General features: G+C 41.6%; 1 protein-coding gene across 3 annotated transcripts in view; it reads right to left on the reverse strand.

Moving 5' to 3' along the window:
- Znf521 (zinc finger protein 521) overlaps positions 1–26896 on the reverse strand; it is a 273658-nt gene that overhangs the window by 129515 nt on the left and 117247 nt on the right. For all 3 annotated transcript variants that reach the window (XM_040757865.1, XM_040757864.1, XM_005065366.4), the window contains one exon: positions 22274–25626. In XM_040757865.1, coding sequence (XP_040613799.1) covers positions 22274–25186 — 2913 coding nt within the window. In that variant the 5' untranslated portion in view covers positions 25187–25626. The remainder of the gene's footprint in view (positions 1–22273; positions 25627–26896) is intronic.

Here is a 26896-nt window from a genome sequence, read left to right on the forward strand (position 1 = left end):
AAACCCAAGTACTAAGCAGTGATCAACAATGGGATTTTATTTGCCAGTTTCTTGTCAAGAGGAAATCTGTCCCATTCCTTCTTTGTTTATTTGTTTATTGTTCATTATCTATTTGTGCACACATGCCGGTCTGTCTGCCTGGCTAATATGGGCCTGAATTCAGAGCCACATACATGCAAGGCAAGCAATCTATCACTGATTACACTGGAGCTCCCCACCCTGGTACTACTTTAAAAAGCAATGTTAAAAACCAAGCGTGGTGGCACACACTACAATCTCCCTACTCCGAAGACAAAGGCAGATGGATCAGGAGTGCAGAGTCAGGGGCTGGAGAGATAACTCAGTGGTTAAAATATTGGCTGCTCTTCCAGAGGACCCAAGTTCAATTCCCAGCACCCACACAATGGCTAACAACGATCTTAACTCTAGTCCCTTGGGATCTGATGCCCTCCTCTTATCCCAACGACACCAGGCATGTATGTGATACTTAAACATACATGCTGTCATAACACCCATGAACATAAAATAAATATAAACAAATAAATAACAGTTTAAAACCAGCCTGGATTATACAGCCATGCCTTAAAAAATAGATAAATGAATAAGTAGCACATCAGGCCTTGTCTTATGAGATAGAATCTTAATTTAAACTCCTATTGCAAAAGAACCCAGCAGTCGTGCATAGCGCAGGCCCTTGCCTTCAGCCTCCACGTCATATTTGGTTTCTGTGCCTCAGATGTGAAGGAGTCTGGCACGTGACTATTTCATTAGCGTCACTGTTTGGAGCAGTACCGCTTCTGTCTTACAGCCCTCGGCTCCCTCTATTTCATCACTTTCAAGCATGGAAAGGGCAGTCTGAAATGCTGTTAGAACCCTGACCATAGGATGTTCTACAGTGATGCTAAAATGTACTCAGCACAATTACATCCAGCAATCTTAGTAGGAAAGAAACTCTAGAATGTTCTTCCTACAATTGGTTGCTATATAGTGGCTTCATCATTCAGCTGAGTGATGTTGTTTAATGACCATGAGTCTTAGCTAACTTCACTGTAAATTAAAAATAATAAAGCTTACATCTTAAGAGTTATACGTGAAATGAGAATCATGTAAGCATGCTTAAGCAGTATGCCTACTGTGTAGCAAGCCAGCACCCAACAGTAACTATCTTTGTTGGTCTTTGAGTTGACAATTTATTATGGGGATGTAAAGAAAGGGTACTAACAGGCACAAAAAGGTTCTTATCGAGGGTGGGCTCTAAAGGTGGACTTTAGCAGCATAGTAACATTTCTCTTACGAAAAGCACACAAACTTAGATTTCACGACCGTTAAGAGTTCCAATATCTATTTTTAAAAACTCAGTAACTGTCAGTATAGGGAACATCATGGTTAGTGACAGAGTGGAGAGGTGGAAAGGAAGAAACTTAAGAAAATCTGTACAAAGATTCAAACTGGGCCAAGAAGACAGCTTCCTGGGTAAAGTACTTGCTATGCAAGGCTGAGGACTGGAGTTTAAATGGCCAACACAGACAGAGTGGCAGCCCACATGTGATTGTAGAAGTTTGAAGGTGAAACACGGGTTCCCGGGAACAAGCTAGCTAGCTAAAGACGTTGAACTAGTGAGCTCTCTATTCAAGAGAGAGAGACCCTACATCCATTAATACAAAGTTGGAGAACAAATGAGGAAGACAGTGTCTTCCAACCTCCAAATGCACATGAACTTACGTACATACATACCTGTGCACATGAGTATTCCCACACATTTGAACACACATACAAACACTTACGCAAACTAATTCACAGGAAACGAGGTCAAACAAGCTAGGTGAAACAAACAAAACAGTTTTTAACGACTGTAGCAATATGTAATGCTACTATGAAAGCAAACATATTCATTACAAGTTATATATAGTCAGTAACACCTTCACTTGGCAGTATTTTGTTTGCAAACAAATGGATACTGAATATGAATATGACTAATGAGTCAACAGTTTTATACAAATAGTAATTTAGACATTTGACTAATTTAGTCAGTCATTTTCCACAGAATAGTGAACTAATATGAAAATAAGTCATTCAACACACAGTGGAAAGTGGCTGCAATGCAAAAAAAGCTACCGACAATGACCAACTTGTCCACATGACCTAACAAAATATGGAAGCATCACTATTGTGTGATCTTATGGACTGACTAGCACTTGTCCAAAGCCTGCCACATGGTAAGCCTTAACAACCAAGAGGGAATTAGCATGGTCTCTGAATTCAGGGAGTTACAATTACACTTTGGGCAAGGAAACACAAACATTAAAGTCCTACAAGGATTTTGCTTACATAACATGGCAAAACAATTCACGACCAAGCAGTTTTGTTGGTGCACAGTTAATGGAGCTAGAACAAGTCAGGTAGGGACAGAACAATGCAACCAGGAGGAGTCAGAAAACAAATGCCCTGGAGGTGACCCATGATCTAAAATGGAATAATTCTCTGGGGTCTAAATCTATTATACAGTGCCTATCACATGCCAGGCGTGATGCTTACTATCTTGTAGGGCATTTGCTAGACTGAGGAGAACAAATCATTAAAGAAACAGGGTCAAAGATTGCTTCTGGCCAACTGGCTAGACAGAAAACCTGGCAGAAAGAAGAAACTTTACCTAGTTAATAGCAATCTGAATACAGATCATTGTTTTAATTGTGTCTTGTTAATATATCAGGTAAAAATTATTTATCTGAGCATATTTATTTTTAAAAAATAAAATCCAAACTCCACAAAGACTTAAGCTACCACTACTTTCAAAACCAAAGGGTAAAATAGTCAAACCAGTTTTTCATTTTCTATTGGGTATTTTAAATGATAAATAAAATGTACTAAAACACTTTATTTCCAAATATATTTTATAGTAAAAATTTAAGAAATAATTAAATCTTCAGAAAAATCTAACAAATATTCGCACACAAAACCCCCAAAGAGGCAAAAAAATTTTGGGGGGTTTTTCAAGGCATGGTTTCGCTGTGGCTTTGGAGGCTGTCCTGTCTGTAGACCAGGCTGGTTTCGAAGTCACAGAGATCTGCCTGCCTCTGCCTCCCAAGTGTTGGGATTAAAGGCATGCACCACTACCGCCAGTTCCAAAATTTTGTTTTAAAAATGAGTCACATCCATTATACTCCACAAATAGTATGGCAAAACGTTATTACTTTGGAGGTCATAAATTAAGAATTTTTTCCTAAGGTTTACAATTAATAAAGAATAATAAAGCAATAATTCAAATAAGTTCAAAATTAATTTTCAGAAATGTACTTCCCATTTTGTATAGTTGACCTCAATGCTTCACTTTAAAACCTGGCTTTGGTTCTTCGATTTCTCACTCAGCTGAATTAGTCACCTCTTCTCCCTTGTTTCTCCCAATTCACATTGCAGCACTCTTCCCAAAGGGATCAGTTTATGCTGTCTTACCTCAGACCCCTGAGGATCTCATTTAAAGGCAGAGGGGCTCCCCGAGTCTGTGTCCCAGTGTGATGACCAATCTGTCTGAATCAAACCCCTTACAGTATTGTCCATAGGACAATGAGTTGACATCTTCCATTTATCGCCTGACCACTGGCTGGTCTAGCCAGTCACCCTACACTCATCACCTCCAGTCAAAAACCACTGCTGCAGTGTTCCATTCCAGCTTGCAGGACCTCCTAATCATCACACAGAGCACCAGAAACCAGTCAACTGGCAGAGGCCGAATTACAGGCTCAATTTTAAAAACCCACATACACCAAAAAGAAGAGAAAAGAAGTCACAGGAAAATATGCCAACTCATGAGTTAAGGCAGAGAATTTGCCTCTAATTATTCTTGGCTGCAGCCTGGATTCCTAGTTTAAAGGGAGTTATGATTTGTAGTAAATTTCAGTTACCTTTCTGTCTCAACTCTTCTATATAAATTCATATCATACAAAAATGAGTAAAAAAATCACGGGCATAGAAATAGTTTACATATTGATTCTTTCATAAATACGCAGCTGAAGAGAAAAGGAAGAAGCCAAAATGTTTGACTTATATTGACCCCATTAGCTGATTATACACTGATGCATCTAGCTTAAGTCCCTGGAACTTGCCTTCTGTGTCATGGTAGCTATGGTGATGGATATATGAAGAGATGAAGGAGCTAGGACATATTACAGTGTGTCCCCTCACCTTTTAACTGTTTCACATGTTGGTAGGGACAAAATTCTGAGGGATAGTGACACTATTGCAAACCATGGAGAGTATCATGAAATAGACAAGATACTTTCAACTTTTAGGAAGAAACATTTTCTCGGTAGGGAGATTGTTCTGTTAGTAAAGCATGTGCCTCCCAAGTGTTAAGACCTAAGTTTGGATCTCCAGAACCATGAAAAAAATCTAGTTTGGTAACTCATGTTTGTCATTCCACTGATGGAGAAAAGGCAGAGTCAGGCAAATGCCTGGATCTCACTGGCCAGCTAGTCTAGTCGATTTGAAGAAGTGCTAAGCCAGTGAGCGATGTTCTAAAAAGAGGGCCAGGGTGCCTGAAGAGCAATACTCTGTACCTGACTCCCATATGCGTTGGCACACATGCACCAAATCTAACTATGCACATACATGAGCATATATCACATGTGTACACACACACACACACACACACACACACACACACTTGCTTATGTAATTTCTGTCAGCCTCCCAGGGAAATGAGGGGATATTGGAGGGGTTGGCGGGAGGGCATGGGAGAAGGGGAAGGATAGGGAGAGGGACCTGGAATTGATATGTGAAACAACCTTGTTTCTAATTTAAATTTAAATTTAAAAATAAAAATTAAAAAAAGAAAGTTGAGGGACTCAGTAGGTTTATTAACCATTTGAGTACTTGATAACATTGGATAAAAAGACAAGATAAAACCTTATCTCACGCTAGATCCTGATTTTTTGTATTCTATTACAATAATACTTGGATGGTCTCTGAATTATTTCCACAGTGTTAATCGATGCCCGAAAGGGGTTCTTATACACTCTTTAAGTGTGGACAAAGAGCTTTAATTTATTCATTTCACATCTATTGCAACATACAGCTTATTATTTAGACATGATAAATATACATAATTCATACATGTTCATTGTAAACTTAACAACCGTCCCTTATCTACATTCTCTTTATTTGGGTTTATTACTTATTTTTATTTTTTTGGTAGCACTGGGGATTGAACCCAGGGCTTTGTCCATGCTAGGCTCACGCTTTCCAACTGAGCTCTGTCTGTGACCCTTGCTGTCCTTTTAGGTAAAGGCTCCCCTGAGTCCTACTCATTTCTATTCTTGGTCTATGCTTCCAGCTATTCTTCGGACAGCCTCATGTCCCACCCAGAGGACGTAGTCTCTTTTAATCTGGTCATCCCCGTTGCCCACATCGGCGCCCACACTACTTGTCTGTCGTTGCTGTTATCTCCCGTGAGATATCTTACTGCCTGTCCTCCCACACTCGGGTGTCTGTGTCTCCCACCCCCAAACATAAAGAATTCTCTCTTCTCTCATCCATCCCTTCCACTCAAACAGTTTTCCCACTTAGGCATGTCAAACTACCCTTCTCAATTCTTTTAAATTGCTTCTAAAACCCACCTGAGTCAAAAAGCCAGTTAACAATTACACCCACACAGTGCTGTGGGTGTTGGCGTCACTATTCCTGTTGTTTATACTGCATTTTAAGGACATGGTGCCATTTCCCTCTCCTCCACTATGTTAAAGTATTCTGCGCTGTTCAGGTGTATTAAATACCTGATGGAAGTCTTACTTTATCCCCCTTGATTGAACTGAAATTCTCTAGATTTTTCAAGTTCGTTCTCATTCATCTTATAATAACACCTTCTAAATTTAGAGAAAAAATATCCAATACCCTTTACATTTCCTTCTTATGCCCCTTCTATGTGGATGCATGTGTGTGCATGCATGAATGGGAACACGAACATGTTGGGGATGTGCATGAATACATGGCGATATCAGGAATCACCCTTGCCACACCGTCTTCACTGAGGTAGTCAAACCCAGAGACTAGCGATAGGGCTTGTCACCCTGGCCAGTTTGCTCTGCCAACACCAAGCACACCTAGATTCTGCATCCTATAAACAGATAGGATTTCCCTGTCACCCTTTCGATTATCCCAGGAATATTAATTTGAGACCTGAAAAAGTTCTGTGCAATTCTTTTATGTTTTTTTGTTTGTTTTCTGTTGCTGTTGTTGTTTTGTTTTTGTTTTTTGAGACAGGGTTTCTCTGTATAGCCCTGTCTATCTTGGAACTTGCTCTGTAGACTAGGTTAACCTCAAACTCACAGAGATCTACATGTCTCTACCTCCCTAGTGCAGGGATTAAGAATATATGCCACCACTGTCCAGCTGCAATTCTTTCTGATAATGTATCTTATAGAACTAGAAATAGTCCATATAAAAATGACCAAGATTATATAAGCTGGGAAATTACAGGGTCCTTTCCTAACTGACCTGTTGAGAAAGAAAATGATGACAATATCGAATAGGACATCTTACAAAGCCCTCACTAAAGTCCCTTTTTCTAAAATGTTTTGTTGTTGTTATGAGTTCAGGCATTATTTTGAAAGACAATTTGGAATACTATCAATGGATAGTGCTCTAAAAGATTAGATTACATTTATTTATTTATTTATTTATTTATTTGGTGGGTGTGTATGTATACTGTCTGTATGTATGTGGATGGACACATGCCATAGAGCATGGGTGGACAGAGGACACTCAAGGGAGTCATTTTTCTCCCTCCAGTATGTGGACTCTAGGGATTGGATTTGGGTCCTCAGATTTGAAGAAGATATCTTTCCTGCTGAGCCATCTCACCTGGCCACTAGTGGATATATTAATTGGAGATTTAACTATCCAATTCATCATCTTAACTAGATAGTTACTAGATAGTTGGTGATTTGAAGATGCACCAATTCTTAGGAGGCTAAGGTTTTTACCAAGAGAAACATGAGAAAAAAATCACTGTTTTCCTTTAGATGTATGGAGTTTAACATGCATTTCAAACTTGGTATTGATTGAAAGAAGGAATCAGGTAGATTTGACAGTGACATTCCTGTTTTGAAATAATTTAAAATGGGAACAAAAGGGTCTCAATCTAGAGCCATTTATGGCACTAAGTCTAGAGAAATGACTCAGCAATTAAGAGGGATTGCTGCTTTTACAAAGTATCAAGAGTTCAGTTCCTAGCACCCAAGTCAGGAGGCTCACAAAAGCCCACAGCTATAGCTACAAAGGATCCAATGCCCTCTTCTGGCATCCATGGCACCTACACTCCATGTACACATTCAGACAGAGAGACACATACTTAAAAATAAAGTACATGTATCCCTCCATCCCTCCCCCCATCTTTCGCTCCCTCCTTCAGTCCCTCTATCCTTCCCTCCTTCTCTGCCTCCCTCTATCCCTCCATACCTCCCTCCCTCCTTCAGTCCCTCTATCCTTCCCTCCTTCCCTGTCTCCCTCTATCCCTCCATACCTCCCTCCCTCCTTCAGTCCCTCTCCTTCCCTTCCTCCGTCTATCCCTCCATACCTCCCTCCCTCCTTCCCCACCTTCCTCCAAATCTCACCCTTCTCCTTTGCTCTCATTCTTCCCTTGACTTTAGAGAACGATCTTTGCTAGACAAATAGTCACTATTCATAATTAAACTTTCTACTTCAGGAAACATGTTACTACACTTCTTTTTTGCTTCCTTATGGCCCATGACAAACTTAAACATGTAAGTAACCCAAGACCGAGCTGAGGTAAGATGAGTCATGCTCATATAAGATTATGTAAGTTACATTTATCAATAGCACTTGAATCTCTGCATCATTATGTACCTTTGCTTCAAAGCACCCTGTCCTAGTCAAGTGTTAGAAGTTGGAATATGTTCAAGACAAACCAAGGTTATGCGTCAAAATTATAGTTCCTACCAAAAACAAACATAAAAATATCACCACCATTAGCCCTCCATCCCTCCAATGTAAAGATTCTATACCTCATTAACAGAGAGCAAGGCCAATGGATTCCAATCACAAAAATCCCCCTCTTTAATTGCCTTTCAAATTATTCATTTGTTTTCTGGACTTAGGATGGAAAAAATATCTATTTTTTGTTGTTGTTCAATTACTATGCTTCACACAAAAAATTATATTGAGTTAAATGTTGTTTCCTTGGTGGTGTTTGTTTGTTTGTTTGCTTGCTTGCTTGTTTAATTACCCTGCCCTTGGAGATGTGTTTCAACCCAGTAAAATCACTGGACATTTTTCCTTTACTATTCATGGTTGGTTATCTCATGCATCTGGACATTCATCTATATACTGTTGCTGTGTCTTCTGTGTTTACTGAAACTACCTCTAACCTCAAAGCAAATAAAGTAAGATTTCCATTATTGTGATTTTTGCAATGTCTTTGCTCCTTGGTTTTCGGCACTTCTAGGTTTGATTTTAACATTTAATTATGTTTTTCTACATCTGGTTTTCTACAGTTTGACTGAATAGGCCATTATTCTAGCCTTATTGTCATAATAAATTCATTGAAAAAACATTATATAAATAAATGATATGTGTGCATGAATAAACAGGAACGCATGTGCAGTACTTATACACAGGTATTATATAAATGATGTACCATACATCTTCTGTGAGCATGTGAGCTGTGCTTTGTGTACCCTAGGACCTTCATATCTCAGGGTGTCACGGGCTCTTCATGAGAACCGTAGGAAGGATGTGTGTAAAGGCAACGCGTGTGTAAAGCCCATTGTGTCAGCAAGAGAACTGGGCCTTGAAAGCCTTCACAGACACTTCTGTCAACTGGCATCTGAGTTTTTTTCCTAATAAAATCTTCTCTTCTCTTCTCTATACTGCATACCCCTAAACGCCCCGCAGTGGACACCTCTCTCCCACAAAAACTGCACAGACTTGCTTAGACGATGCTATGTTTAATTCTATAAAATAAATTATTTGCCACAATATGGGGGATTTTACAAGACTTCACCTGCCAATCAATGTCTTCATGATGTGAATTGCATAGGATATTACATAATTATGAGATATCTTATGTTATATTTATGTGTGGGTCTAAGAAGCTGTATCAATATTTAGTTCTCAGAGAATCGCTTCCATCTTTGTCATAGTTTCTATTGCTTTAATCATTAAGTTTCAAGCTACAAGCCTTTTTACGAACTCAAGATGCACAGATGAGTGTTGTGAACACCATGGAGGATATCTAGCCAACACCTGCCTCCACCTTCCATCCCGCTGACCTCTTCTCCCAGGCGTGCTCTGCTCTGCCAGGCGTGCGCCCTGCTATGCCCACCCCTGCCTGTTCTCTCCAATCCGTTTGATGTTTGACACAGATATATGCAAATATCCCTCCCGGACTTCTTGCTCTATCCCATTGGTGCTATGCTAACTTCACTCCCCACAAAGGCCATCCCTCTCCAAAAGCTGCAGACTTGGCTGAAGGCACTTTCTAGCATGGCATTTGTCCATATGTACTGCTATAGAAAAAATACCCTATAGGCTTTACAGATGCTATATTGAGGATAAATACGTATAGCTAATATGTATAAATAACTACAGCACACAGTTATAATCATAGAACTATATTTGTATAAAGTCCCTTCTCTTTACAACCTTACGCCTCAATGTTTTGCTTATAGAAATAATTCAGCTATTATCTTAAAAGGTAATGAACAAAGACCAATGAATACTACAGCCGAATGTTACAGAAGCCAGGAGATCACTCCTGTTCAAACAGCAAGTGTGGATACTGCTCTAACCATGTAACTGGCACGTGACTAGGTCGTAATGCCTTTACCGCACTCAACCAACCTACTTGTAACAATGAAAGAAGTTCTAGGTTCTCTGGATTTGGCAGGTATGAGGTCATCACTAGAATTTTAACCATTGCTACTTTGTGCTGGTTTTATATGTACCTTCTCTTCAGAGTGAGGGACACTCAGCACATTTTTCAGTTCTGCCTGTGTTGTTCAGTACTAAATAATTATACAGAACACATTTAATGTGGGCTTCACAAAAAGAACATTCACTAAACACCTGGACCCCTGGCCCTACCATGGTTTCCTCAGTGGCCATACTATACAATTCTCTTGTCCTCTGAATTGATATTCCCCATAATTCTAATGGGCTTCTGTGTTTCTGTATGTTCACAGAGTATTTTCCTTCTTGTTTGTGAGAAAGGTCCTCTTGTTAATTTCTTATCTTCTTATTTGATGGTTTGTAATGTCCTACCAACCCACAATTATAAAAAATCCTTTTACAGCTGATATTTGTTGCAGTTGTATTTATGGCAATACATGTGTCGCCATCACTGAGTTTGGTTCTCTTGTTTTCAATGGAGGTGGATATACAGACCATTTAATTTGTGATTCCCATTACATGGTTTTATTTTAAACATCATCCCAAAAATATTTTCTCCAGTTTTTCAAGAGATTTGTGTCCTTGTGTTTCAAAACTACCTGGAACTAATTTCCATGAGAGCATGAACATGATTTTTTCCCCAGTAGTTAATGAATTCATTACTTCATCCACTTGTTCCCTGACCAGCAAAGAAGGCTGCACACTATCCTCAGGTTTCAGACACTTATCTCATTGGCAACATCTATTTTGGGGTCTGTAGACTGGTTATAAATTGATGAGATGGTAGGACAGTCCTCCCCTGTCTATTGCCCCTCCCTCAAGTGTATCTTTGCTAATCTGTAGATGGTCTCACTATGTAGTTCAGGTTGGCCAGAGTGTTGGTCTTTCATTTCTCCATAGGCATTTTGGAATTACTTGTCAAGGGTTTAACCCCCCAAAACAGCTGACCTGACAAGGGTTAAATCTTGAATCCCAGGCTGATGCCTGGGAATCCAGCATGGGACTGATCAAGACCCCTTGAATGGGGGTGTCAGTGAGGAGGCCTATGTAATCTATTGAGCCTTCGGCAGTAGATCAGTATTTATCCCAAGTATACACATGGACTTTGGATTCCCATCCAACAATGTGAGATGCACTGTCACCCTGAACTCTTGGGGGAGGGTCTAGACCCTGCCTTGGATGAAATGACAGACTATGGACACCCCCAAGGAGGGCCTCACCCTCCCTGGGGAAATGAGGGGATATTGGGAGGGGTTGGGGGAAGAGCACAGGAGGAGGGGAGAGAAATGGAGAGGGACCTAGAACTGACTTGTGAAGCAACCTTGTTTGTAATCTAAATTTAAATTTAAAAATAAATAATAAAAAAGAAAAAAAGATGGAAAAACATGAATGTAAAACAAAATAAAACAGTCTTTGCTGAATTTCCCAATGCAAGAATCAGGGCATCAGATTCAGCTCAAGTGATGACCTCATGGTGCTGGGGATTCTGACCCATGAACAAATTACACTTCATCATTTATCGAGGCCTTCTCGACATCTCTCAAAAATGTGTAATTCCTTTCTACATAAATGTTTCATGTATTTTATAGGATTTATCTTCGAATACACATAGTTTTAAGCCTATTCTAAATGAAATCACTTAGATTTCATGTTTCACTGTTTTGTTTTATTACACTGTGAATAAGCAGCATGATCTTAAGAAAGTATTTTACACCAGCATCAGCAGCTGTGTTAAAATCTGTTTTAGGTTCTTTGGCAATGAGTTCAAGGATCTGGCTGTGTGATATGGCCTGCCCAGATACTTTTGCGTATCTTTCTAAACAAAAAATAGACACCCTGTATGTGACAGTTAAAACTCTACTTCTACACTTAAATGTCTCTTACTTTGTTAGTTATATTACTCATCAGTTTTATAAAGTATTAATTTCATCAAAACTTTCCTATTATTTGGACTGATTGATAGTAATGACATTGTAAACAGTCTTCATTAGGCCAAGAAAAGTCTTTTTATTGCTAGTTTAGTATTTTTAAGCATGAGATGCTGAATATTTTTGTCTGGAATCCTGGAAATAGACATATAACTTATCTTATTAATTTGCTAATATGGTAAATGAGTCCACATCCTGAGTTTGAACCCACTTTACAATAATGTAATCTTATTTTTGACAACCAGGGTATTTCATTTTACTGATAATTTGATTAAAATCACAACTAAAACTGACGTAGACTATTCTTTTTCACTATGTTGGTCTGGTGTGATATCAAGATAATACAGATTATTAACTCTCATATTGTTTGGCATACTTTTGGGTTTATGAGTATATTTAGGAAAATTTACTATAAAAACCATTTGGGTGTGGTATTTTCTTTGTGGGAAGATTTTAAAGAATTTATTAGACTTTTTAATGTTAATGGGATCCCTCCTACCTCCCTTCCTCTCTCTCCCTCTCTCTTTGCTTCTCCTTGAACTGGTTTGATAACTTATATTATTCTAACACCATTTTCATAGAAATAGAAACTTTCAAGTACATAATGAATAGTTTTCATTCATTATATTTGGCTTTGGGGGTAAAATGTAAAATGAGAAGCAATGGGCCCATACAAAATAAACCTATGTGTGTCCCCATTCATCATCATCATCATCCAGGAATAGGCTGGACACTCCCATCACCTAGAAGAATTCTTTCTTTGCCTTCCCAGTAACTTCCAGTCTAGAGGTAACTTGACTTAAATCATCAAAGACTATTTTTTTCCATTCTTAAATTTGCACGACTAGAGCAAGCCATTGAACGTATCTAGTTCCATCTTTCACCACTATGTATGAGAGTCACTCGGACTGCTCTATAATAGCAGGTCATTTCTCTGTTGCTAAGTAGTACTCCACTACAAACAGGTTGGCCCATATCATTAGGGAAGTATATATTCATTCACTCCATGTTAATGGGTGCTTTGGCTTATTGCAGTTGGGAGTGTATATGCATAAAACACTATGGATAGTCTTCAGAATTTATGGTAAACACGTCCTTGCTTCTGATAAACCTAGGAATGCACTGATAGCCACAAAATAAGCTGTTTAACTTTAATTATGTACCACATGATAGTGTTCAAAGCACTTGTGTGACATTTTCCTCCCTTTACTATAGTTAGAGTGCTTGGTTCAGTTGGAGAAAGAATGCTTAACTGTGTTAGTTATGTCCATACATCTAGCTATTCTCCCTTTGTCTTTCTAACGTCTATTACTGAAGTTATGCCTCCTCTTTTCTTACTAAGATGTCTCTGATCTTTAATTATTCTCATCAGACGCTTGGACACTTCACTAGTCCTTTCTCCCCTCTATTTGGCTGTTTATGTGTTTCTTCAATAGCATCTGCACCTAGATCTAACATTTTCCACATTTTAGGGTTCATTTTCTTGTTTGCTTCCTTATAGTAGAACTCAGGCTGTGTTTTTAATTCACCAATAAAATTTGCTTATTTTCTAAAATAATTTTATTTCCAAATAACGTACTAAGTCCTGTATTACTTGCATGTTTTTAAACATGTTTTGTTTGCAACAGAGTCGCATTTAAACCAGGCTGGCCTGGAAGTAAAAATGCAACCAAGAATGCCCTTGAAATCCTGCTCCTCCTGTCCCCTCCTCCTCATGCCATGGTCACAGGCATGCCTAGACACCATACCTAAGTATTTTAATTTCTATTTACAGACTTGTTTGTGCTTTGTTGCATTCCTTAACTTGAAATTTTATTATTTATTATTCTCACTTAAAATGTATTTGTATTGTACTCAATGAATATGGCTTTGTGTTGTCTTCAGTGTTTAGATTCACTGAGACCTGCTTTTAAGATGGGGAGAGAGTGAATGGGACAGTTGAGGTCTGGTGTAGAAACACAACAGAGAGGAGAGACATAAGGAAACCAGAACCAGCCGGCCAGCAAGCACAGGCCTGGTGTTTGGAGATGGTGATCACACAGGAAGCAGAAGTCAGGCAGGAATGTCCAGAAGAAAGACTTGGCAAATGCATGTATACACGTGTATGTGTTCTGCACACACACACACACACACACACACACACACACACACACACACACACAAACACACACAGGTAAATGAATAAAATAATATATAAATACATTTTGGCGGGGGAAGACTTTGGCAGAGTTCTCGTGTATAAAATGTTAAACTTTTAGAAATTCAAAGTAGATAGAACAGAAAACTGAAAATGTGCCATGTGGTAGGTAACGTGATTCAGAATACATCTTTCTATTTTTTTAAACAAACTTCTTAAATACTTAATAATTTCCATCTTGACTCAATTGCACTAAAATATTAAAATCTCTTCCTAGGTAAAGCTCAGAGGCTACATTCAGTAGGTCAAAGCTTTTATAGTCTTGAACCTAAAGGTCAGATATTACACATTCATGGTGGTACACAAAAGCATTTCTGCCAGGTGGTGGTGGCACACCTTTAATCCAAGCACTCAGAGGCACAAGCAGGTGGGCCTCTGCATTCAAGGTCAATCCGCTGTATAGAGGCAGTTCCAGGACAGCAAGGGCTGTTACACAGAAAAATACTGTATAAAAAAAAGGAAAAGAAAATGTTTTGACTTCTAAAAGCACATTGCAAACACTGTGATAATATCACCAAAAAGTTAGAAATGGAGTTAGAGACAACCTGAGGTGAGTAGTTGCATGTGGGGCTATGATCAGTACAAGTGACCTGCAGGCTGGGCACAAAGAACAGAGAGAGCTGGTCAACCGTCTCTACGCCCATGCCCAGACATTTACACCAAGACCATTTACTCTTTCTGTAGACACAAAACAATTACTTCACACAATTTCACACAACAATAAATCCGAAGACAGATTGGACTTGACAAAACAATTTAGTATATTGCAAGAATGTCTTGAGTCTTATGAATTTACTTTATCATATACATTTCCAACTTATTTTTTAAATGTGACTACTGAGAGGGAGCCTAACCATTAATTTTTCCTCTTTGTGTATAAGCTGTAAAAAACTTAGAATTAGCAACCTGAAATAAGAAGAACTAACTTTTTCTCCACCTGGTTTCCCACCTCATATGGAAATTCCTATGATATTAAAAGAATGCAAAAGAAATACAGAAATTGACTAACTTCTAACTTGCTATTATATACATTGCCATTGGTAGAATTTTGGCTCTTGGATAGTTGAAATATTAAAGATGAATTTTGAACAATTAGAAACTTCAAATCTTTTTAGTTTATTTTAGCATTCTTACATCAGAGCACATTTTGGGAAAACAATCAGTATATCTATGAACTAAGTTATCACGCATTTGATGTACCTTCGAATATGTCTTAACGTTTCTGTTACTTTGAAGTACTACAAGTTCATTCAACTATGCTTACCATGATCTTAGGAAGCACATAAACTGGCCAGATGTGGGAATTTGTTTGAGGAAGGGAGAGAAGCTTTAACTGTGTACACTTCCTATTGAGACCCGAAGAAGCCATTAGAAAGTAGAAGATGACAGACACGGATTCATGAGGAGGAGCTAAAGTAAGATGATGACTTTGGAGGTGGGAAGTAGCACTTGACAGACATCTTGACAATTCTAGTTAGAGGGGCTATCCCTGGGGCTTCCTAATGGGCTAGGAGGGGCAGGGAGGAACTGCGAGGTCTGCCAATGTTTCCCCGAGCAACTAGGGTGTTTTCCTTCACTATAATCATGGATATCTGGGAGAAGAATGTGTTTTAGGAGAGAGAATCAATACACCTATATCTGAAAGAGACACATATGGGTGAGCCCAACTTGGTGGAGAGCACATACCTCAGTGAGGAGCTTTGGGCAGGAGGGAGAAATAGATCTAAGCATAAAGATAGTCACTGCCATTGATGGCCATAACTGAGCACATCTTATTTTGCTTGATCTCAGATGCTAAGTAGGGCAAGGCCTGGTTGGGGCTTGGATGTAGACAGTTACTGCCCCCTGAGTAGGGCAGCTGCTTGAGCAGAGAAGACAGGAGTAAAACACGGGAGCACAGGGAACTCCAGGAACATCAAAAATCTCTCAAAGCAGCAATAGGAAAACAGCCCAGACAGGGATGTCACAAACTCCGAGGGACATTTGGCTGATGCTACAGAAAAGAAGGAAGCAGAAAGCCCGTCTCTCCATCCAGAAGACCAAATGTTGGTGGTCAGGCAGGAGCCTTGGCTGCTGGAAGGGGGTTTTACCAGATAGGGATTGGAATTTCTAAGGTTAAACAATATGAGTTCAAATGGGGTGAAAATATGAGTGGTGACCCTACAGTCAGCAGGTGTCCTCTGCCATCATTGTGCTAGAGGCGTCTTTAATACTCAAGGTTAGCTTGAGGAAGGTCCAGGCAGATGCAAGCTCCATGGCATCCAGGAGGTAGCACTGGTCAATTAGAATCCTGGCACTGCTATAGGCATTTGGACTGTGAGCTGTGCCCAAGTTTGTGCCCTACAGAGCTTCTGAGAGGAAAAGAACAATATAAACGGGTTGTGAAGCGATGTCCTATGTACTATGTACCAGGTGTACAGATCATACAAAGGGTAGGGAAATCCAGTAGCAGGAACTGCGAGTCAGGAAGAGGCCTTCTAGAATGGCTAACCTCCAAAAGTGGGTCAGTTGGGTAGATTCACTGCAGAGGTAAGAAGGAAGACCCTAGTTCATGAGGAGGGCAGGAAAACATAGCAACAGAGGCAACTTGGGTGGGGACTGAAGCACTTTCAGTTTATAGAGGGTAGTGGGAGTCAAGAAATGGAGGAGGGACTCAGGATCCCAAATCTGAAGAGTCCTGTATGCCACAAAAAATAATGATTAATGCATTGTGCTATGTAGATGAACCTTTCAAAACTCAAATGTCAAGCAATTGGGGAAGGGGGGGAGGATTTGTGTTTTAGACCAGTTGTCCTCATAGCTATCTATGCACAATAGGTAGGAAAATAGAATAATGCCAGAGGGCCAATACCATGTCTGCTTCAGTAGTGAAGTCTAGAAGGATAAATGTAACTTAAAACATGGAAGACGGGGTTAAGGAAGCAGTGCCGTAAGAAATAACCAGTAACTGAACTGGAGATGGTGCAAATGGAGGCAGCTTCATGTGGACATGGAGGAAAAGACTGTGAAGTCAAGGAGATGTAGTAATGACAAGAATATTCAGGAAAGACATGGGCTCAAGTTTGGATCTGCCGAGTTTAAAGTCCCCGGGTGTCATGCAGACAACTGAGAGGGAGTCCAAGACCCAGGGGAAGGATTTGAATCAGAGATACCATTGTTGTTGAACACTGACTTCATTAGAGAGCTATGAGATGGTAAATGCTTTCTGTGCAAGCATGAGGACCTAAGTTCAGATCCCCAGGACCCACATAAACAGCTTGTCCAGCAGTGCACACCAACAACTGAGCCTGGGAACATGAGGAAGCAGCTGGGTATCAAGTCTAACCAACCGGTGAGCACCAGGCTCAGAGAGAGGTACCATCTCAACAGATACAAGAGAGGAGAATTCACCTGGTGTCTACATCTATCCTCTGCACGTACACATAGCTGTGTGCACACCTGCATGCACAGGTGGACACAAACACATATAACACACACATACACACATAAACAGACAATCAAACTGATTAATCAATGAATACATAAATACCATATTCTTTGAGGTATAAGTACCACACAAAAGAATGCACTAATCATACATCCAGCAAGTACTGACAAAAATATGCAGGCACATAGCCAAAACTAAAATCAAACCGTAGCACATTTCTGTTGCTCCCCAGAGGTCCACCCTGCCCCCTGGAGGCAGAATTTGGAGAATCATCAGTATAATGTGACAGTTGTAGGTAGCAACAGGACCTGGAGGGGCTGAGGCCATGGGACAGAGCATGCAAAGGCAGAGCAATGCAAATAAGGACTCGTAGTAACCTCAAAGGAGCAAGCTATGGGACACTCACAGAGGTGTGAGGCGAGCCGGGAAGGGAGACAGAGAAACGCAGCAGCTACCTGTGACAAGCAGTTAGTAGCAATGATAACATAACTAAGAGCCAGAGAGAGCGCAGAGCAGTCAGCTGCCCAGCAACAGGTACTCAGAATCCTTCGCAATGAGGAGAAATGGCTGAGGACAGAGAAGAGCTCAGAAATACTACAGCAGCTTGGGACAAATGCCTGGGCTTGGAAGGTATCTGTACTAAAGAGCCTGGAACTGCCAAAGAGAGGATCTTAGCCAGGTGTGATCACATGTCTGTAAATCCTGTGCTAGATGGGACAAAGAGGACTGGCAGCTGCTGGACAGTCTTCTGCACAGTAAATGTGAGGTCAGTGTGAGACCCATCTCAAGAAGAAACACACCCCACCATCCTGAACCTGAATGGAGTTGGAGTAGAGAGTGCAACTTTCTTCTCTGCCATTTACAAGCTATGTGATCTCAGGTTATTTCAATTTATATGAGCCTGGTTGCTTGTCTCTAAAATGCAGTGGCTAAATCAGATGGCCTCCCCTGTCCCTTCCAACGATAATGGTGGCTTGCAAGAGTAATTTCAATGCACTGGCAGGCAGAGTGCATTGAAATGATCCCTGGGAGAAACCTGGAAACCATCCTGAAAAACAAAAACAGAGGTAGAAGGATACCACAGACACCATGTTCTCCCAACATCTATAAAAGAACTGTAAAGCCATGTGAAAGTCTTTTAAGGTACTGATGGGGCTTCCAGGCCATCATCAGTGAACCCAGAGGAGCTAATGTTTATTTGCATTGCAAACGTCAGGAATTCTGCTAGGCACCTCTTTTGTAGCTAAGCCTTAATGGCCAGGGTGCCTCCTCTATCATGGGTTTTCCCATGCCTGGACACGGTAGCTAATACGCAAATTTACATCACAGTCAACCTTAGAGGAGGATGAGACTTCTCTCAAATACTGTGTTTCAAAGCCTCACAGAAACTTTCCATTCATAGTCATGGGAGCAAACCACAAGGAAACATTTTTTCCCATAAATTCAGAAGGCATTATTAAGCAAGAGAAGGTGGTCTCAAATTCACTTCCAGATGCCTCCACCACACGCCACTGCTGTAGTTAACCCTCTTTGAGTGTCACACACCTTGTCCATCCATTTGGGGGACTTCATGGTAGCATATCTCTAGACTAACATATAACTTCAAATCTGTTCAATGATGTAATCTGGTATCAATCAATGGATAACCCAAACGTCTCTGACACTCTGACTGGGAGTGCCTATCGGGATCCCTATGTGATCAGAACACTAGTCAGGAAAATCTGAACTCTTGAAAACCATCTGGGTATCTTGACCGTCTCGTCTCTGGTCATCTTCCTCTCTCATCTGAAGCTTGGGCAACTAAAGTGGGAATAGCATCCTTAATGCTGATGCCTTCAGAGAATCCAAGGCATCTAAGGAAACAGTCATGGAACTCACATTTCATTTGTGATAAAATTATATTCTCCAATGACACACCTTTTGGTTTTATAGTAAGTTCTCTTTTCTGTGGTGTGGCAAACAAACAAACAAACAAAAAACAAGCCAAAACCAACCAACCAAACAGACAAAAAAAAAAAACACTTCACTTATAATGGGAAATCACAAATTTAGCATGACTAAATATCATTTCTTCCCACTAACATATTATATTGTAGGATTTTTTAAGTTGAAACTTTTATGAATGTTTAGGCAATTGTTCTGTCAGTCCAAATAACTTCATATTCTGAATTTGAGAGAGCACTACATACAACTTTATAACTGAAACAGAATAATGAATTTTAAAATGGCAATAATAATGATAACGAACATATTGAAATAACACTCAGCTGGTTATGAAAAAAGGAAATATTTACATACTAAATCCTAATATCTGGTCAATTAAGGCCATCTCTGCAAGCTTTTTAAAATAAAGTTTCAGGGAGAGATAGTTGACTGCATAAAATGTTGTTTTGATAGCTAAATACTTTTAAAAAAATTGTTGTGAATGCAAGTGCTTTCAAAATAAATACTGTAATGATTTATGAAAATGTAGATTATAAATAATAACTTTCTAGCTATCATTACTAGTTCAGGACTAATTAAAAATGATTTAAGGATACGTTTTCTGGTTGGGATTTAGCTCAATAATAGAATGCTAGTCTACGAAGAACCAGGCACTGGAGTAAAAATAATATAGAGACCAAGAATGTTTTTCCAGACAATAATTCTAACTGAATTAATATGTACATATTCTTCATAAGTCTGCTTTTGTTTCTTAAGCAGTTCATTTCAAGTAGAACAAAGAAACAAAGCAATTTGTAAGTATCAGAAATTATAAACCATGAATGCATAAGAAAAAGCAGAAATGGGTATTTTCAGAAGCAATCTACTAAGAAACAAACAGTCCAGTCTTGATTGTAAACACAGAAAATCACAGTTACACACACACTAACGCAATCATTCTAACCCATCGTGGCATGGCATTTAAGTTAACCACGGATATTCGCACTCCTAGGAAGGGAGATGAAAAATTCTCTGCATACATACTTTATGAACACATTCTACAATTAAAAACAACAACAAACTTGTGCATGTGCAAGCACCTGTGCGTGTTAGTGTGGAGGTCAGATCTGACATCGGCTGTCTTACTCTATCTTTCATCACCTCATACTTGGGAACAGGGACTCTCATTGGAGCTCGCTGTCCCAGCTGGGCTCGATGGCTAGACAGCCCAGGGCCCTTCTGCTGACATCTCCCCAGCATCACTGCCCCTGACTGCAACCATGGGATCCCAACTCAGATTCTCATGTTTGCACACAGGCACGGGACCCATGCACTGCAACTCCTCATTCTGCGACATTATAAAAACAAAACATTTTAAGGGATATGGCCCTTCATGCAGTAGAGATTCTGGGTTTATCTGATTTCTGCTAATATAGCTAATTCTATTGCCTTAGCCAATACTATGGTTACACATGGAACATCCTTATTTAAGGAGATAACAAAATGTATCTGCAATGTACTTTCAGGGGACTCAGGTTGATTTTTAGAATGGTTGAGGGAAGAAGAAAGAAACGGGGAAGAAAGGTATCAGGGAAGGGGGAGGGAGGGACAATGTTCTAATCTGGTAAACTGCATAAGTACACGAACATACACACTCATTTTGCTCTCTTTAATGTTTGCATAGACTTATAAGCATTATATCAAACAGTTTTTGAAATAAAGTTGGGGGAACCCCACAATTTCATATGATTAAGTACCACTTGTTTCCGGGACTGCTGGATTGGATGTGAGCCTAAGTCAGGAACCGGTATCCATGCTATGTTCTCCCAGCTGTCTCCATCAGTCTGAAAGGATTTCATTTATTTAAATGAGAGGAAAGTGCAGATTCACTTGGGCAGGGGACATGGGGGAACAGCTTCAAAGTTTGGGAGTCTGCCTGTCAGATGCCACACTGGGTGAGGATAGGCTCTGTGTTGCCTGCTTCATTCTCTCCTACTGACTGCCTGATGGCTATCTGTGGGGAGACGCCAGGAGCCCTCCGAGAGAGCTGGAGTGTAAAGACAAGATAAGAACCATACAGGAACCCCACACGGAAGGGACAAGGGTCTCCCTGGGGTTTTCATTTGGATGACTCTCCAGATAGGAGCAGGTAAGGAAGGGGAGGTGATAAAGCCTGCGTTCCACGGAGCCCTCCTCTGTTCAGCTTCAAGGAATGGTGGCTTATAAAACTGCAATTGCATTGTTAATGAATGTGTTTCCCGTACTCGTTGCGCCAAAGGAAACATGGAGATGCAGTACTCCGAAGCTGAGGGGGCGGGGAACGCTAATTTTGGAACCCAGAGAGTGAAGGCTCAGGAACGGTGTCTTTAAGCAGATAAACATGGGCACTTTGAAAAGACTCCTGTTGTGTGAAAGTATTTTCCCCACTACCCAGAAGACAAAGAAAAACAGTGAGTGTTGACAATACTGCATTAGAAAGACACCCCTACCTAATTTGTTACCCTCCAATAGATATATTCTTTTTAATTGACTCCAAGCCAGTATGTTGGCTCAAACTATCTTACTCATGTGTCATTATCTCTTTGTCATACACACAAGTCATAGCTGGGGATTTCAGTGTCGGTGAAGCTATGCTGAGATTCCAGATCTCAGTGGGGTTGGCATGAGAGCCAGTCTCTTCAGTCACTGAGAAGACAATGTCCTAGGGGGACTGGAATTAGTCCTATTTTGCACCATTCAAGCCAAAATGCTACTTATCAGGAACCAAGTAATTGCTAGCTAATGGCTATAGGGAGGAAAACATTACATTTCAAACTACACATCTCTTGGCATACGTGACAAGTGGGGGTAGCTTTTCAAGGAGGGGGAATAGCAAATGCGAGAAAGGCGAGTTACCTCATCTGACTGGGAGGGACTGATTCTGGGCATGGGCGACACTTGGGGCGTTTTCAACTGTGTGCTGTTGCCGTCTGGCACGAGTTCCCGGTGCACCGTCTGGATATGGTTCTGGAGTTCGCTTTCAGACTCAAACTTGACATTGCAACTTGAACAGCGAGTCTTCAGTCCCCCTACCTTGCCCTTGCCCTCCATGGCACTCAGATTCTCATTCTGGCCCAAGCCCGGCCTGCTGGTGCCAGGAGGGAGACTGAGGCCCGGGCTACTGCTCTTACTGAGATTCACACAGCCGGCACACAGACCATATGGCAGGCCATTGATGTCAAGTTTCACCAGATCTTGCTTGGAACGGAACTCTTTGAGGCAAGATGCGCACTTGTACAGTTTCTGAACGTGCTGGCCACGCCCGGTGGTCTGCACGGTGGACCCATTCCCTGTCTTCTGCATGTGGAAGGTCCCATGGATTTTGAGTTCCAAGGTGGAGGTCACAGTCTGCATGCACACCACGCAGCGAAACCCAGTCAGGGAATTCCTCAGGTCGGGGTGCATCTGACAGTGCTCCAAAAACTCCTCTTCGCTCTGTAGGGGCATCTTGCAAATGCGACAGTTTCCAGTATCCAGGCTCTTGCTGTGTGTGACTTTGTGTTCGGTGAGAGTTAAAAGGGAAGGGAAGCGCTCTCCACAGATAGGGCACATGTAGTGTTTGACGGGGCCTAGGTGGGTCTGCATATGTTCGCGGAGCCCGTTTTCGGAGAAGAAGGTTCGCGAGCAAACGTTGCACTTGTAATTCCCTTTAATGAGCTCCGCTTTCTTTTTCACGATGGCACTCTCTCCAGGTCTGATGTTGTGGTCCCGGAGCTGGTGGTTCTGCAGCAGGGTCTCCATGGTGTAGGCCGCCCCACAGATGTCACAGCCATACATGGGCTCGGAGCTGTCCACGTCCTCTTCGCTCCCGTCGTGACTATTATGGGACTCCTGGCTGTTGGTGAGCAAGGTCTGCAGCTCCGCCTCCTCCTTCTGCACTTGCTCCGAGGCCCCGTTCGTGCCGCAGTTGGGGGTCTTGGTTTCAAAGACGCAGTGCTTCTCTCGCAGGTGCTTCTCCAGCAGGATGACAGCGTGGAAGGCCTTGCTGCAGAACCTGCAGTTGTACTTCTTGCTGTGAGTGGTGATGTGACACTGCAGCTCAACCTCGGTGCCGAAGGACTCGCCGCAGAAGATGCACTTGTGCACCTTGCCTTGGTTCTCCAGGTGGTTGTGCTTCACGTGCAGCTGCAAGTCGGTCTCGTTGCGGAAGTCCCAGTTGCAGGACGTGCAGCGGTAGACCTTCTTCTCGTTGCTGTGCTTCACGGCCAAGTGCAGCTGGATGGAGACCTTCGAGTCGAACACTTCCTGGCAGAGGGTGCAGCGGAAAAAGACAAAGGTGTGCATGTCCAGCAGGTGCTTCTGCAGGTCATCCACCGAGGTGAACTGCTTGTCACAGCTCTCACAGATGTAGTAGGTTGAGGTGATCATGAAGTGGATGGTCACGTGCTTTAGCAAGGACTCTTGGTTGGGGAACTCTTTGTTACACTGAGGGCAGGTCAGTTTTGGCAGCACGGTGTCCAGGTGGGTTTTGAGGTGAGTCTGGAAGCTGTCCAGGGATGTGTACTTAGCACCACACTGATTACAGATGTATTCTCCAGCAGAGCGGGCGGGGCCACCTCCCACCGCGTGCATCATCTTAAGAGATGCCTGCTCTATGGCCACAGGAGACAAGGGGCTCAAGGCCCGGGATTTCTTCCCATTGTGAATATAATTCAGGGCCAGGGGAATGTTTTTATGATTCTCTTTAATATGCTTATTCAGTTTAAGAACACTGTTGAATATTGGCGAATTCGTACAATAGGAACAGGAATAGACCTCAACTACAGGTTCTTTTGGAGTCCCAAGCACGGGAGACCCAAACCTGGAGCCACTGAGGTCACAATGGACCTGTCGTATGTGCTCTTCCAGGGAAGAGTCAGTGAGAAACCCCATGTAACAATGGGGACAAAAGAAGGCGTTGCTGTCCTTGGCTGCAGGGTTGGCAAACCCGTGAGAACATCGGATGTGCTCCTGAAGGGTGTTCAGGTCGTTGACAACTTCAGAGCAGAAATTGCACTGGTAAACGATAGCAGGCATGGCCGACACAATCAGGCCTGGGTCCTGAGCTTCGTGCACTTGTTTAAGATGCTCGTTTAAGTTATAGAGTGAGGGCAAGACCTCCAAGCAATACTGACATATATGGGCCTGCTCTGGCTTATCGAGATGCATAGTTTTCAAGTGAATCTGCAGAACCGCAAGACTCGAAAATAACTGCTTGTTGCAGTAAATACAGCTGTAGGTGACTTTCGCTTGCTTACTAGAGGGGCCGGTCATGTCGGAGGTCTGCTGCGCGGCTCGCTTCCTCCCTCGGCTCTTTGGAAGTGGTGGCGCGGCCTCCACCATGGTCGAGCTGTCCACTGAGAGGTTGGAATCTGGAGTCGTGCTGGACACAGAGGTGTACCCCACGGTGACGAGGGACGGGCTGTTGCTGTGGTTGCAGGACTCCGGTTGCTGGTGACTGTCCATGTGGCTGTAGAGCTCCTCGACCGTGAGGAAGCTCTCCGAGCAGATGCTACACGAGTTCTTCTTTTCGCCGCCGTGCACCTGCTCTATGTGGTTCAAGAGGGAGGTCTCCTCCACAAACAGCTCGTGGCAGTACATGCACTGGAGGGCTGCTCGGTCCTCATTGGGGGAGCACTCGGGGTGGCACTCTGCGATGTGCTTCTGGAGGTCCTCCGGGAAGTCAAAGCCTTCCTCACACTGGCTGCACTTCTGAGTGTCCTTCATCTTCCAGTCCTCCATCCTGGAACCGGACTGGGAGCCGTCCTTGCCCCTCTCATGAACCTGCATATGTCCGTGCAAGGAACTAGAGGACAGGAACCCACGGCGACAAATGGCACATTTATATGGCTTGTTGGACGTGTGGGTCTTTAAGTGGATCTTCAGGTGATCACTTCGGGAGAACGCCGCGTCGCACTCGCTGCAGTGGTACTTCTTGTCGCCTGTGTGGAGCTTTATGTGGCGGTCCCGGCTCCGCTTGTGTTTGAATAGCCTACTGCAGTAAGTGCATTTGAAGGGCAGCTTGTCACTGTGGCTCTGCTCATGGTGCTTTAGGTAGCTGAGGCGGCTAAATGACTTGTCACAGAACTGGCATGGGTACGGCAGTCCAGGGCCACCTTCTTCCTCTCCAAAGTCGCAGCCTTCTCCATGACTGGGGGACGTCTGATCCTTGCTGGAAGGTGAGGAGGCTGGCCAGGAGCAGGTGGGGTCGTCCTCAACATCAACGCCATCTGCAACGAGAGGCAACAGGACTCATCGTCACACATGTCGGGAGCTCAAGAATGAGTCACTCACACCGCTTCAATGAACACATAATTGGGCCATGCTGAACCTTTCAGGGGGAAAAACAGAAAGAGTCAGCATTTGAGTGAGACATGTTCAAATCCAAGCCCTAAGCTTTTATTCTTAATTTACCTTTTGCTGGTTTGTAAAATATAAAACAGATATTAAACAGTTCTATGTCTAAATTACCCCTTTATTACTTTTTATCATTTTTCTTACAAGTGAGGCATATATTACACATTGACAATTTTATTAAAATGCAGATTTTAATATATTTAATGTTTCTTTTGTATTCGTTCTAAAATGATTTGCATATTCTGTGAGCATGTGAAGAAGCAAATGAAAAGAGGAAATATTACAAGAGTGATTTAAAATTAATGCAGTCAACCCAGATGTCTAATATTTAATAAAAAATTCCCTCTGCATTTTGCTTGTTTTTCTATAAAAAGGCAATTCTGAAGACCAAAAGTCTTTTATGGGGTTCTTATTGATACAGACCTTATTGCTTTCAGCAAAAAAATATTAAAAAGTAAGCACATGAAAGGAGACAGAAAACACAATAATAATTATGTCTTGTGTAATGAAAGACAACCAGGTTTTCTCCAATAACTGCAAGATTCAGAAACCATAGGCCAAAAAAATGGATTATTGAATGTTAGAAGGCACTACTAGACATTACATACAGCTAGGATCAGCCTGGATCAAGAAAAAAATTGAGAGTTTCAGGAGGACCAGATTGTAATCATGTATTTTGTTGGGAAAGTTCAAGAGGTGGCCCACCATTTCTTCCTTCTGTAAGAAGCATCAGTGGCCTGGACTTCCTTAGCTAAACAGGACCGCACTTTGAGGTGAGCAGAGACAAAGCAGCTTGTGAAAAACTGGAAACAGGAAAAGTGATAAATGATTATGGTAAATGCTGAGAGATTTATGTGCAACAAAGAGCAGACAAACAAGGCTGCCAGCCAGATCAAGCTAAGCACGGTATGTGTGAAAGAACTCGACCTTAGGTTTACATTAGGTGGTGTTTTTTGGTTACATGGTGTACCCCTTTTTTTCTTCTGTTTTCCTAACATCAAGTAAAACATTTGACCCTTTCAAAACAGGTTATAAAAGTTCTGTTTTGCTTTTTACAGTAACTTCTCGCTCAAGGTCAGAAGAAGTTTAAAAAGGTTTTCAAAATCCAAAAGACAATTTTTCCAAAGTTCAGAAAATTAAAGG

Source organism: Mesocricetus auratus, unplaced genomic scaffold (genome assembly GCF_017639785.1).
Source record: "Mesocricetus auratus isolate SY011 unplaced genomic scaffold, BCM_Maur_2.0 Super-Scaffold_100015, whole genome shotgun sequence".
Classification (NCBI taxonomy): Eukaryota; Metazoa; Chordata; class Mammalia; order Rodentia; family Cricetidae; genus Mesocricetus; species Mesocricetus auratus.